General features: G+C 37.0%; 1 protein-coding gene across 1 annotated transcript in view; it reads left to right on the top strand.

The window, feature by feature from the left end:
- The window catches only part of LOC140137365 (proteasome subunit beta type-7-like), a 30,144-nt gene that overhangs the window by 4,037 nt on the left and 13,208 nt on the right, over positions 1 to 12,899 (top strand). Inside the window, exons 2-3 of the mRNA XM_072159005.1 lie at positions 12,057 to 12,138; positions 12,623 to 12,720. Coding sequence (XP_072015106.1) covers positions 12,057 to 12,138; positions 12,623 to 12,720 — 180 coding nt within the window. The remainder of the gene's footprint in view (positions 1 to 12,056; positions 12,139 to 12,622; positions 12,721 to 12,899) is intronic.

The raw sequence follows: 12,899 nt of genomic DNA, 5'->3' as shown, positions 1-12,899 counted from the left end.
GAAATGGTAAAAAAATTGAAATTTTGATAAGAATTGCTAACTTTTATAATGATTGTTCATTGATTTTGAAACATTTGAGACTGGAGTGCCGGGTATTTGGGCTCAAAATTAATTTGAGAGCTGGGTGGAAATTAAGAGTGCCGGGCAGGGCCGCCCACCACCGCCCAGCGTAGCTACAACCCTGGCGAGAGCAATCGCTCTCCACTGCTCTCCTTAAATCGGATATAGGAGAGTGATTTAGTTGACCATTCTCTCATTACATTTTATTGTAAATGTTCTAAACAGCTCTTGAAGGCTCTAGAAGAGCTATTTAATGCTCTCCTGCAAATTCCAAAAGACAGTCCCTGGTTTCCATCCTCTGTAAAAGCTGGAATCTGCATCAGAAAACAGAAATAAAACAAAATGTTACTCTTACATGTTCATTTGTATATTAGGGGGCTATCATTTTCAGCGGAAGGGGGCTCCCAAATTTACAAAAAGTCAGCATCAATAAAATTGCGACACCCCCCTATTTCGGCCACAAAATTTTATGACCCTCTCCCCCACCACCCACTGATACAGCTTACATGTATCCCCTGAAGAGGCTAAATTTGTATTCAGTCTTTTTGAATTTAACACACTATCTGTGGTCATCTTGCTACTCCCTACATTTTGGTCATCAACAATTTTATGCCCCCCCCCCCTATTTTTCTTTCCAAAAAGTATGACCCCCCTTCCAAAAGAAAATGATAGGCCCTTATGTTCACATTCTAGGATTACATTTACAGTTCAGTACCGGTAAATAGCAAGTGCTTGTTTCTTAAAATTGTGTACTCACAATGCACAGTATAGGCCTATAAGCATTTTAATATGTGCATGCACAAAAGTTTGTACAGGAAATTGGCTGAAAATTTTAGACATTCAAATTAGCATATCTCCGCAACCACATGTCGTATGACATTCATTTATGCCTCATCAGTTTTCTTTCATTTAGCTCTTTAATATGAGATTACTTTGATGAGAATCAAAAAAAGTTCAATTTTTTTTGTATTATACCTAGCATAATACGAGCACTTACTGTGGGTCGAAGCTTTTGTTTTCTATTGTTTTTACAACGGATAAAACGAGCTAATTTCTCAAGGTAGATTTTGATGTAAATCATGTCAGGAGTTGACAAAATATTCGCTCGAAAAGTGACGTAAACTCAAAGCACGACTTCGAATGCAACTTGAACTGCACTTTTTGTACGTACAAATCAGTGCAAGGAGAACCAGGCTAGGGCAAAAGGATCTCCGAGTACACTCGCGCCACAGTCTTTCCGAGTTTAGATAAAAAAATAATTAAAGATTTCAGAAGAAGCAAATTAGCTAAATACTAAATTTAATATCATTGTAAATCAGTTATCAGTATTACAGCAAATAATTAATCGATTTTTATTCGTAAAATAATGAAGATAAACTTGCCGTCAAATTCCCCCAAAATCGCATACAGTACTTAGCGGGGCGGGGCTATTCTTAATGAGCTCATGTCAAAATCTTAGCAACCATCATAATAACGAGGATTCCCTAAGTTCCTATTTTTAGCTTTTATAAAATCGTGTCATGACGAAATTTGCCATATTATAAGGTCAATATTGCTGACGTCAATATCGACTAGCCAATCACAAACTCGAAGTCCGCCCTGGATCGCAAAGTGGGAAACCCTTCATGTTGTTTACATACATGGTAAAAGTGGGGGAAATCCCGACACTGCCGTATAATTGTTTATTATTTTGTTAAGGGGGTACTACACCCCTGGCCAATTTTGTGCCTATTTTTGCAATTTTCTCAAAAATTATAGCGTATAGGTGACAAGTAAGATATATAATAGGGGCAAGGACTACAACTAATCATGGAAGAAAGAGATGAGAAGGAACCACAACGACTTCGATCGGCCAAGTTTTAATCCGCTTATCTATTGACGCATGAAAAGAAAAGCTATCAATGGTACTTACTTTCATGTATGATCCATTTACCGCGATCGATGCTTGGCAAAATCATTACTGGAAAAAAATTATAACAAACCCATCCACGAACAAACAAACGCTACCCAAAAGTAAGATTATGGAATTTCACTGATGCTCTGAACATGTATAGTAGCTTTGTTTTGGGATCTACAGTCAAACTGTTTTCTTGATCGTGTTGTGTAGAAAATGTCCTATAAAACATCGAAAAGGTAATCAAAATCGGCCGTTTTTTTGCTGAGTTTCATCTTTAGCAAATAAGGTAAGATTTTGGTGACTTTTTCGATGAAAAATAGATGTAAAATGTTCTTAAATAATGCACAATGTTCGGTTGAGTCCGGTACATAAAACCTGTTTAATTAAATAGTTTATATGTGTATAATCGTAACTAGCTAACTCGTTTCAGTGCCAAAGACTGCCAACTCTGAGAAAAAAGTCATCAAAGTTCGGAAAAATTGGGCAAAATGGAAGAAAAAGATGTAGGCCATCAATGACCGATGATCACGTCACCAAAGAAAATCCTATAGGGTGCTTGCACGGAAGGTCATTAGTTCAAATCATCCTTCACACACGCTCCAGAAGACATGCAAATACATGTAATACAATACCAATCACCTATTTAACGCGGGTATTGATCAAAGTAAATCCTCATGAATAACAATATCAACTAAATGTCGGTAAAGGGAGTGGACAAAGTGAATGCGTTCGTTGTGGTTCCTTCTTATCTCTTTCTTCCATGAACTAATGCACTGAAAATTCAGCAACTCAAGGCAAGTAGTTATTGATTTATTGATCAAATATTGGTTTTCCTCATTTTGACTGTAACTCCACAACTGTTGTCTGTGCTGAAATAAAATTTCCAGTGCAGTAGTTGTAGTCCTTGCCCCTACAATATACATATCTTACTTGTCACCAATGCACTATAATTTTTGAGAAAAATGCAAAAATAGGCACAAAATTGGTCAGGGGTGTAGTACCCCCTTAACGATAATCAGCTTGAGAAATCATCTAAATTTCATCAGAAAACGCTATGAGAAAAATGCCTCATACCGAAAATCAAAAAGGAATATTAGCCTAGATAATAACGATCGAGGGAATTTGAAACTGTGACATTGCTCGGTAGCTGTCACAAATCTAGTATGAAGTTTCGCTCGTACAGTCACACTGTATGTGCTGACTTCTGCAGGCTTAAACACACGCAATCTATGCCTTCCGACACATTTTTGGCACCTGACTTTTAAAACGAACTCCGTTTAATACGAGCTAAACATGCCGGGCCCGGCGATCTTGTATTAACGAGTTTCTACTGTAAATACTGTTTCAATAGGCTCCTCGGCTCGCCCAATTTTATAGGATAATATGTATGACTTTATTATAAATGTAAAATGTGGATGAGGGGTAGTCACGTTACACATGCACACTTTTGCACATAAATTTACATTATTCATGCTATAATTGATGAGGGCCGGTAAAGTTAATTCTTTATTACTTCCGTGGTCCGAGCTGTGTGCCAAGCGTAGACGAGCGTACACACAGAAGAAATAAACAATCACGCTGATTGGCTGATCAACGGACTTGACAACAAGCTGGTTGACCCATTGGTCGCAGGGGTAGCATTAAGGCCCGGAAGTCGGGGGTTGTTTTCCCGTGTTTTTCACTCCCGAGCTTGCAGAAAATCCAAATACATGTACATGGGGTGAAAATTAAATCTCGGGGGTGAAAAATATTTTGCAGTGTAGTCGGAGGTAGGAGTAAGGTACAAAAGTAGAGGGTCAGAGTTCACCCCCGAGCTTGCACATTCCAAATATATGGGGGTCATTCACCCACGATCGGGGGGTTAACGCTACCCCTGATTGGTCGTCGGCGCGGCGCTTAGTAGACGACCTTGTCCTTGTCACTTCTACGCGATCGCAATTCACCAGCGCGTACCCGGACCACGGAAGTAATAAAAAATTAACTTTAGTCACGTTACATGTCACATGCAGCCACATGTCGAATTCGGCACCATATGACTCAGCCGAAACAATAACAGACGTATTTTGCGAACTCATTTTTTACGCGCACCATTAAGACATGGAACAAGCTTCAGAAGTCAACTGTTGCGCAACCAAGCCCCTTCATTCAAGTTCAAGTCAACTCTCCTGCAAGACCCAGCTCTAAACAAAAACTAATAATCCACCCTCGCGAGCCTCCAGTTTAAACTTCTTCAAGGAGATTTTTGGAGGTTACCAATACCAAGTACCAAGATGAATCCAAGTGTGTGAAAATATTGGACCCAAAACATAATAATGTAGGTATGCCCGGTCAATTCAAATTTGCCATCAAACTGCATCATTTCATATCAAATTAAAGCCCTTGTGTAAAGAAAGACAAAACTGAAAACCTTTCTGTCATAGCACTTTCCGTAGCAAAGTTACATCTTGTCAATGATTGACTTTCATCAAAAAGATTCTGCTAGCAAAATTCCCCAAAACAGCATTTCGGGGGTGTTTCTCATGATGATTGCAGCTTTTTTTAATGGTGACAAATTAATACTCGCCTATATTCAGACAGGGTCGAGACTCAAGAGGTGATAAGGAAGAGTATATGCAGATAGCAACAAGCATACATTTCCCTTTTGGTTCCATTTTTGTGGGATCCAGTTGGGGAAGAATCTGGTGAAGCCTGAAGGATGTGACATACCGCGGTTAAGGGTGAGGGAATAAATAATTCAGATTTTCTGGAAGAAAAGGCACCTCTGGTTGGACGTAAGACATTTTTTATGCTTAGTATTATCAGCTTGCACTACTTTTTTTTTTTTTTTTTCCATTTTTATTCACCTGTACTTGGGCCTGGTGGAAGGGAAAAAAGAACATACAGACATGGTCCACCAGACCCCATCTTAATTACGGTAACCAAGATAGATGCAAAAATACAATCAGATTATGACAATGAGATTTAAATAATACTGCCCCACCATGACAACAGGACCCAACCAATACCTCTGTTAAAAAAATATTTAAAAAAAAGAGCAAATGCTACGCTACCAAGAGTGATGAAAAAGGCAAGCAGAAAAAAAAGTGGTAGCCCAGCAAAAGCATGAAAACACAAAGGCAACTGTTGGGTCCCCCTGCCATGGGTGGGCAGAATCAGCACCATACAACATGCATAATAAGATCAAGCAACTCATGTTGGTTACGAGTGCATCAAAAAATTAGACCAGGGATTTTCTACACAAAACACAAATCCCCCCTAGACACCCCACACACAAACATGCAGGACAAGTGACAAAACAAAACACTGAAAACTTTCCCATATTACAGTGCAAATAACATGGTCCACCATGGCAAGAAAAAGAAAAAGAAAATGAAAAAAGGGGTAAAAATATATAAAACACACCATGATAAATGAAAATTGCATCCCATTAAAAACCAAGATCAAAGGAAAATTTCTTAAAATGGTTACCCAGTTTTCCCTTGCTTTCCATAATTTTATATTCTGTGCCAAATTTAACTTTCACCATGTTCTTGTAAGCTTGAAAACTAGGGTTGACATCTTGAAATTTGCATCTATGAATATAATATTTCAAACATAAAACAAGAAAGTTGATGGCATTTTGTGCTCAGATTCTTCAACATCCAAACCAAACATTTTCTGAAAATTGGAGAATCCAAAACACTCACCGGTTTTACTTTCAATCAAGGCACTCAAGCTATCCCATAAACAAGTAATTTTTTCACATTCACAAAACAAATGTACCAGGGTCTCATCATTTTTTTTACAAAAACAGCAAAATGGAGAATCAGTTCTACCAATCTTATGAAGAAATTTATTGGTACAAACAGCTCTATGAAAAACTTTAAAATAAAATGCTCTCATCTGAGTTTCAATACTGCAAGTAAAGTTGTTATCATGAATTTTATTCCATTCAATATCGTCTTCAAGATTCAAGGCATCAATCCAAAATAGTTCGTGTTTACAGGACTGTACTTTGCTTTCAAAATATTGTAAGAATATTTGGTAATTTTGCTATTTTCAAACAAAGTAGCAACTATGTTATCAAAAATATTCACCTGAACCGTTTTGGGACTGTAGAACCAATCAATTAAAATACCATTCATAAGAGAGTTGTATTTTCTTCTGTCCTTAATAGAGATATCAAATTCCATAACAAGATCTTCAAATGTTTTCACTAAGTTATGACCTCTATTAAGGTCATTCAGAGTGCAAATACCATGTTCAAACCAATCCTGATAAAAAAAAGAACTTCTTAGTTTTAAGACGCACCTTCGGTTCCACCAAATGGAATTCTGAAGATGATAGTCACAGTACCCTAGGTTCTCTTTCAGCTGAGCTCTGAACAAATACCAAACCCTGAGGGATTCAGCAAACTGTGAATTTTTTAGCAAAGCAAGAACACAGTTTGGCGCATCAGCTTTCCATAAAACTGTAGTATCATTATGAAATACCTTAAGAACCTGTGTCTCTAAAAGTTTCCAAAAGCTATCATAATTGGGGTCTAATAAGTGTTTTGACCAGACTAATTTCTGAGCTTGTGAAAAAGCCTCAACGTCAATCATACGCAACCCTCCATCACTGTAGTCATTGAATAAATAATTTCTTTTAACCCTGTCATTCCCACCATTCCAAATAAATTTAAAAAACAAAGTGTTCAATCTCTTAAAAAAAATGTCTTAAGAATTGTAATACACAGAACCGAAAATAAGTATAAAAGCTGTGGCAGCAAAAGGCTCTTTATCACAGTAATTTTACCAATTAAAGACAAACTTCTTGAACGCCAACAATTCAAAATTTGCTGAATTTGAGTCAATTTAGGAATAAAATTTAACTCATACAAAGCATTCACATGTAAAGAAAAATTAACACCAAGTGTTTTAAAGGTATTCTCTTTCCATACAAGACCCTCATTGCTGAGGGGCTTAAATTCACTACCCTTCAACCTACCAATATGAATAGCCTCAGATTTAGACATATTTATCTTGCAACCAGATAACCCAGCAAAAGTCCTAAGAGAATCAAACAAATTTCTAAATGACTCAAAATCCCCATGCAAAAAACAAGTTGTGTCATCAGCCAAAAGACTCAATTTTTCTCAACATCACCAATCTTAATGCCATTGATATTCTCATTGTTCCTGATTGAAATTGCAAGCACTTCGATAGCGCGCAAAAAGAAACAACAGAGGCGAAATCGGACAGCCTTGAAAAATGCCACGTTCCATAGAAATACCTTGGAGAGAAACCCATTATTACTGACATAACTTCTCCTATTACAATAAAATGTTTTTATCCACTGAATGAAATCTGAGCCAGAATTAAAGGCCTCCAAGACCTGAAACAAATAATCATGCTCAACAGAGTCGAATGCTTTTTCAATATCTAGCAACACTATAGAGCCAGGAATGTCATTTGAGTCACAATAATCAATCAAATCAATAATAGTTCTAACATTATTGCCTATATTCCTCCCTTTCATAAAACCAGTTTGATCATCATGGATAATTTCATGCAAAAAAAAAGCTTAAGACGGTTAGCCATAAGTTTAGCAATGATTTTATAATCTGTATTAAGAAGCGAAATAGGGCGATGATTTTTCACAAAGAGAGGATCCTTATCTTTTTTTGGAAGTAAGGTAATCACACCAATGCGTTGTGAACTAGACATGAAACCTTGCTCAAAAGAGTAGTGATAACAATTTAAAAGCATGTCGCAAATGTCATTGAAAAAAACAATGTAAAACTCGGCTGGCAGACCATCATAGCCTGGGCTACGATTCATATTCAACGACTTTAAAGAAGTTAAAATTTCAGCTTTGGAAATATAGGCCTATTCAGCTTATTTTTACTTTCATCCATAAATTGGGGAATATCAAGTTTATCTAAATATGAAAGTATATCATCCTTATTGCTAGGAGAAGATTTGGAAGTGTACAAGGTTTCATAAAAGAGTGTAATTCATTGAGAATATCTTTCTGATCTGAAATGATGGAGCCGGTATCCTTTTTCAAAATATTAATATTTTTCTTCTCACTGGAACGTTTCTCAAGATTACAAAAATATCTGGAACTTTTTTCACCATGCTCTGCCCACTTAATCCTTGATCTAATTATCAAACCAGCCGTTTCCTGATCCACAATTTTGTTTAAATCCACTTTTAATGAATCCAATTGTTCAAGCAAATCAGAAAGCTGCTGTGGAGCATCAGGACCAACATTAGAGATTTCATTATTAATTTGGTCAATTTTAGTTTGAATCTCCTGCTTGTTTTTGATTTTTTTTCTCTTCTTTCTGCTACAATACTGAATGCAATGACCAGTAACAGTACACTTAAAAGCATCCCACACGATATGGGGGTTACAAGAAGTATCCCTATGGATATCCTTGAATTCAGTAATTTTGTTTTTAATAAACGACACAAAATCTGCATCATGCCTGAGATAATGACAATTCAATTTCCAATAGCTTTTGCCTCTTGGGGATCATTAATAGAAATTTTACATTTCACAATTGAGTGATCAGATTTAATCCCACAGACAATTTCAGAATGTTTCACATTATCAGCTAAATTAGAGGAAACTAAAATGTAATCTAGCCTAGAAAGAACCGGAGGATTTTTTTGATGCCTTGTAAAACCACGCAATGTTGAATGCTCATTCCGCCAAACATCAATCAAATTGAATTCATCCATAAGGGCACTCAATGCTTTGGAAGCATTTTTATTACTATGAGTTGGACATGAGCCACGGTAGTCAAGCGGGCCTAAAGCAACATTCAAATCACCAGCAATCACCAACCGAGACGAGTCAAGATTGTCTAGTTTAGAAAAAACCTCAAAATAAAACTCAGGATCATCATTGTTAGGCCCATAAATGTTCACTAAAATCATATTAAAACCATCAATTATAATATCAAGAATAAGAAATCTACCTTCAGGGTCCCTCTCAATAGTATTGACAGAAATTTTGTGATTAGACTTGATCAAAATTCCAACCCCTCTGCTACTGGAAGCAAAATTTGAAACCCAACAATGACCGCCCCATTGTGAACTCCAGAATTTTTCATTAGAATCAGGCGAGTGTGTTTCCTGAAGAAAAATAATATCATCACCTTTTTATGAAAATAACTAAAACAGCTTTACGCTTAAACCCATCCTGTAACCCTCTGCAATTAAAAGTGGAAAATTTAAGAGCCATTAATCACAATTTTACACAAATCTGAATTGCAAAAACATTCAAGCGTGTTTTCATTATAAACAGGGACCTGAATCATTAAATGGAAATTAAGAAGCTTATTATTCCACACCAGCACTAAGAAATACTCTTTATGACAAATAAATGAATTATTACATAGTTCCCAAAAATTACAATTATATTGCCATAGTCTACATGACTCATATTCACATTTGTAGAGATGGGAAAGAACAGTACAGATGGACAACACACACACAGAAGATGGACAATACATACACAACACAAACATCAACAAAAAAAGACAACTAACACCCATCCGTGACATCCCACAGAAAAAATGGTAAGAACTTCAAGATGAAATACAGTTCCAACCAGTCGGTATGCCCAAGGATAAAGCCTAACGGGAGCCCCAAAAAATTTGAGAAAACATTTTTAATTAAAAAATGAAACAAAAATGTTAAAAAAATTTCTTGATTTTTTTCAATCTTTAAAAAAGCAAAACGTGGAAGGTCATGCGCTCTCTTAAATGCAAAGACTGGGGTGAAGGAAAAGTCAAAATCAAGATTGAGGAACCAGATGTAAAAATTGAATAAACAAACAAAATTCCACAGCAAATTCAATCCAACTTAGACCCCTCCCCCAGCACAATCTTTAAGATTGATTTATCAAACTCTGGTTTTTTAAGAGAGTGCACTGAACACAATTAAACATGCCAAAAAATAAATAAATAAACAAATAAATAAATAGATCAATAAATTATACCAAAAATATTATATGGTAGGCACAAAAATATTTAAAAAAAAAATATATATTTAGAGTAACCCCCCCCCCCCAAAAAATAACCCACTCACACAAATGGGAACAAACCAAAAGATCGACGGAGAGCCCCAAACGTAATTAGCTTCACAATAGGTGCAAGGGGCCACCAGCAAAAATAAGGCACCAAAACCAAAGCCCCTGACACACGAAACAGCCAAGCAAGAAATGAAGCCAATCACATCCCCAAAGCCATGTCGATCTCTCGGCCCATTCCAAACATTTGTAAACAAGGATAAATCAGTGACTAAAAAAGAGATACATTTAAATGAAGCAAATATCAGTGTCCATAATCAAACAAAGAACTGTACAAGTTTTTTTGTACAAGCAGATAAAACATTGGAATACAGTTTTTTTGTGTTCAAATCAGTTCAATAATGTGCACACAGCCTGAAATATTTGATCACAGGCAAAGCTATACAGGAGTAACAGTCAATTTCCACAGCCATGTTGTTTTCCTTCTCCAATAAAGTGCACAAAAATTGAAAAAAGATGCTCAGAACAACTCCCGGAGTGTGAAAACTGAGCCTAAAAACCAAAATGTGACTAGTTTCACCTCACCGGCTCAGCAAAAAATCATGTCAAAGCATTCACATGTATTATTTTTAATGAAACATTAGCAATTAGTTTAATAAGAGTCAATACATGAATGTCCAATGAAAGTTAGCGATAAAGTGCACATAATGCAGTTACATGTATATACCAGTCGTGCCAGTCCACACTAGATGAATCCGTTTATGAATCTCTGACAACGCCATTAGCTTCTCGAATCTTGATGGTAGCTGGGTATACAAAGAACGCGTTCTTCCCTTCATTTCTCAGACGACGAAGTTCTTGAAGTTTGGCCCTACGGAGCTGTTGCACCTTCTGTGAGTAGTAATTGAAAAAAAAAAGCTTAGCTTCAGATGGTCCAACTGTCTTACTTTTGAAGAGATCTGCAAGGGCTTTACGACATTTTTCTTTTTCTTGGAAAAAGGTAAACCCAACATGGATGGGACGTGGCTGCTGTTTAAGCTTACCAGTGCGGTGAGCACGTTGGATACTGACCTGGTCAATGTTACAGTCCTTCAGCATATTGCCAATGAGGCTACAACAATCGGGACCTTGTTCTGTCCCTTCAGGCAGGTTAAAGATTACAATATTGTTTTGTCTGCTCCTATTTTCTAGGTCGTCCAGTTTCACATCTGCGAGTTCAAGTTTTTGTTTCAACATTGTGATTTCATCTTGCATATTATCCATTTCTAACTTGAATCCCTCGAACACTTCTCTACACTCTTTCAAAACATTAGCGAATCTCACCTCCTGGCGGGTTTCAAATTCTTGAAACCACTGTGGTGGACCTGCGGACATGGTAGAATCGTGTTGACGTTGCAGTGTTTCGTTGAGAAATGCATCGCCATGGGCGCCGCCATCTTGACTACGTGACCGGAAGTATTCTGGCTCTGCATGTTAACTTCATCAGGAAAGCTTAAAGTTTTTGCTGCTTTAACATGTCTAGCATTTCCCTGAGGCTTTGTTGGAGAGGCAGGTCTCTTATCTGTCTTCTTAGGAGGACTCATATTGGCAGAAAAATCTTGAAAATTAGCTTAAAGCACCAAAATTATCCAAATTTCAGGAGCTCCCGCACAGCCGTGTCTCACACTTCGGCACTCCAAAATTGTGTAGCAAACGGATCAAAATTGAGTAGCAATTTCCTCCGAGATACCAGCTATGGCCAACGCTGCTTTGTGGGAGGAAGGATTATCATGTATATCCAACTCTGCTCTGTGCCTGTATGTTATTCAGTCAAAATGATTACCGTATGCAAATTAACATAGCTAATTTATATAACTTCAGTATATCAGTATAAATTGATAACAGAGTTTGTGGACAGATTATCTCAAGATCCGTTGGCGTATGGGAGTGAAACCTGGTGGCAGGAATAATACACACCTGCTGAATCACCTGACGTACATACCAGTGGTGCTAATTAGGTTGAATGCTAATTAGGTTGAATACTAATACAGTCCATACAAATCTAGATGATTATTGATTACAGATCTCTAATAAATTGATCATTTTTGTTTTACAGAAATGTAATGTTAGAGAAGACAGGATTTAAATCTCCAACAGCCCGTAAGACTGGTACTACTATTTGTGGAGTGGTATTTAAGGTGAGAGTTATTAAAAATTTAAATAAAATAAAAAAGTTGTTAAAGTGACTGGGATGGCAGGAGCCATTCAACTACATGCAACTGCAGTGTACTTTATTTACATTGATCTTATAGAAAATGAGTAAAGGAAGCCAATAATTGGATTTATATTTCCATTTTCCATAGGTCATTTGGTTCTGAAGTTATGGCCAATAATGTATCAAAACGTTTCAAACTTTCAATATTTATCCAAAAACGTTTTTGGCCCACCCGGGAAAAATTATGCACACAGGGGAGAAATGACACCCTTTATATCAAACATTTCAATCTCCTTTATTAAACCGATAACATGCCACTTTTTTGTCAGCTTTATTTGTCTCAATATTTGAGTGCAAACACTGCTACCGTAGGTTATGTTCCCCTCAGACCCACCTTAAGAAGGTCATGCTTGAATTTCAATTTCCAATTTGAGTTGTAATCACTCTTTTACAATTTTGTTCCCTAGGATGGAGTGATTCTGGGTGCAGACACAAGAGCTACAGAAGACACAATTGTTGCAGATAAGAACTGTTCAAAGATACATTACTTGGCTCCAAATATTTAGTAAGTGAATTTGGTATAGTAGACAGCATAACCCTAACTCCCTCCACCCCAGTTTTGAACCACGACCCCTTGGGTGTGGAGCAGCAGACCTGGGATAGCAAGCCACAAGCGTGAATGTTTCCTGGCCAACGATTTCATGTGTATGTGATTTCGGATGATTACGCAATCAGACTGCATTT

Source organism: Amphiura filiformis, chromosome 17 (assembly GCF_039555335.1).
Source record: "Amphiura filiformis chromosome 17, Afil_fr2py, whole genome shotgun sequence".
NCBI classification, from domain to species: Eukaryota; Metazoa; Echinodermata; class Ophiuroidea; order Amphilepidida; family Amphiuridae; genus Amphiura; species Amphiura filiformis.
This window is presented reverse-complemented; position numbering and strand designations above follow the sequence as displayed.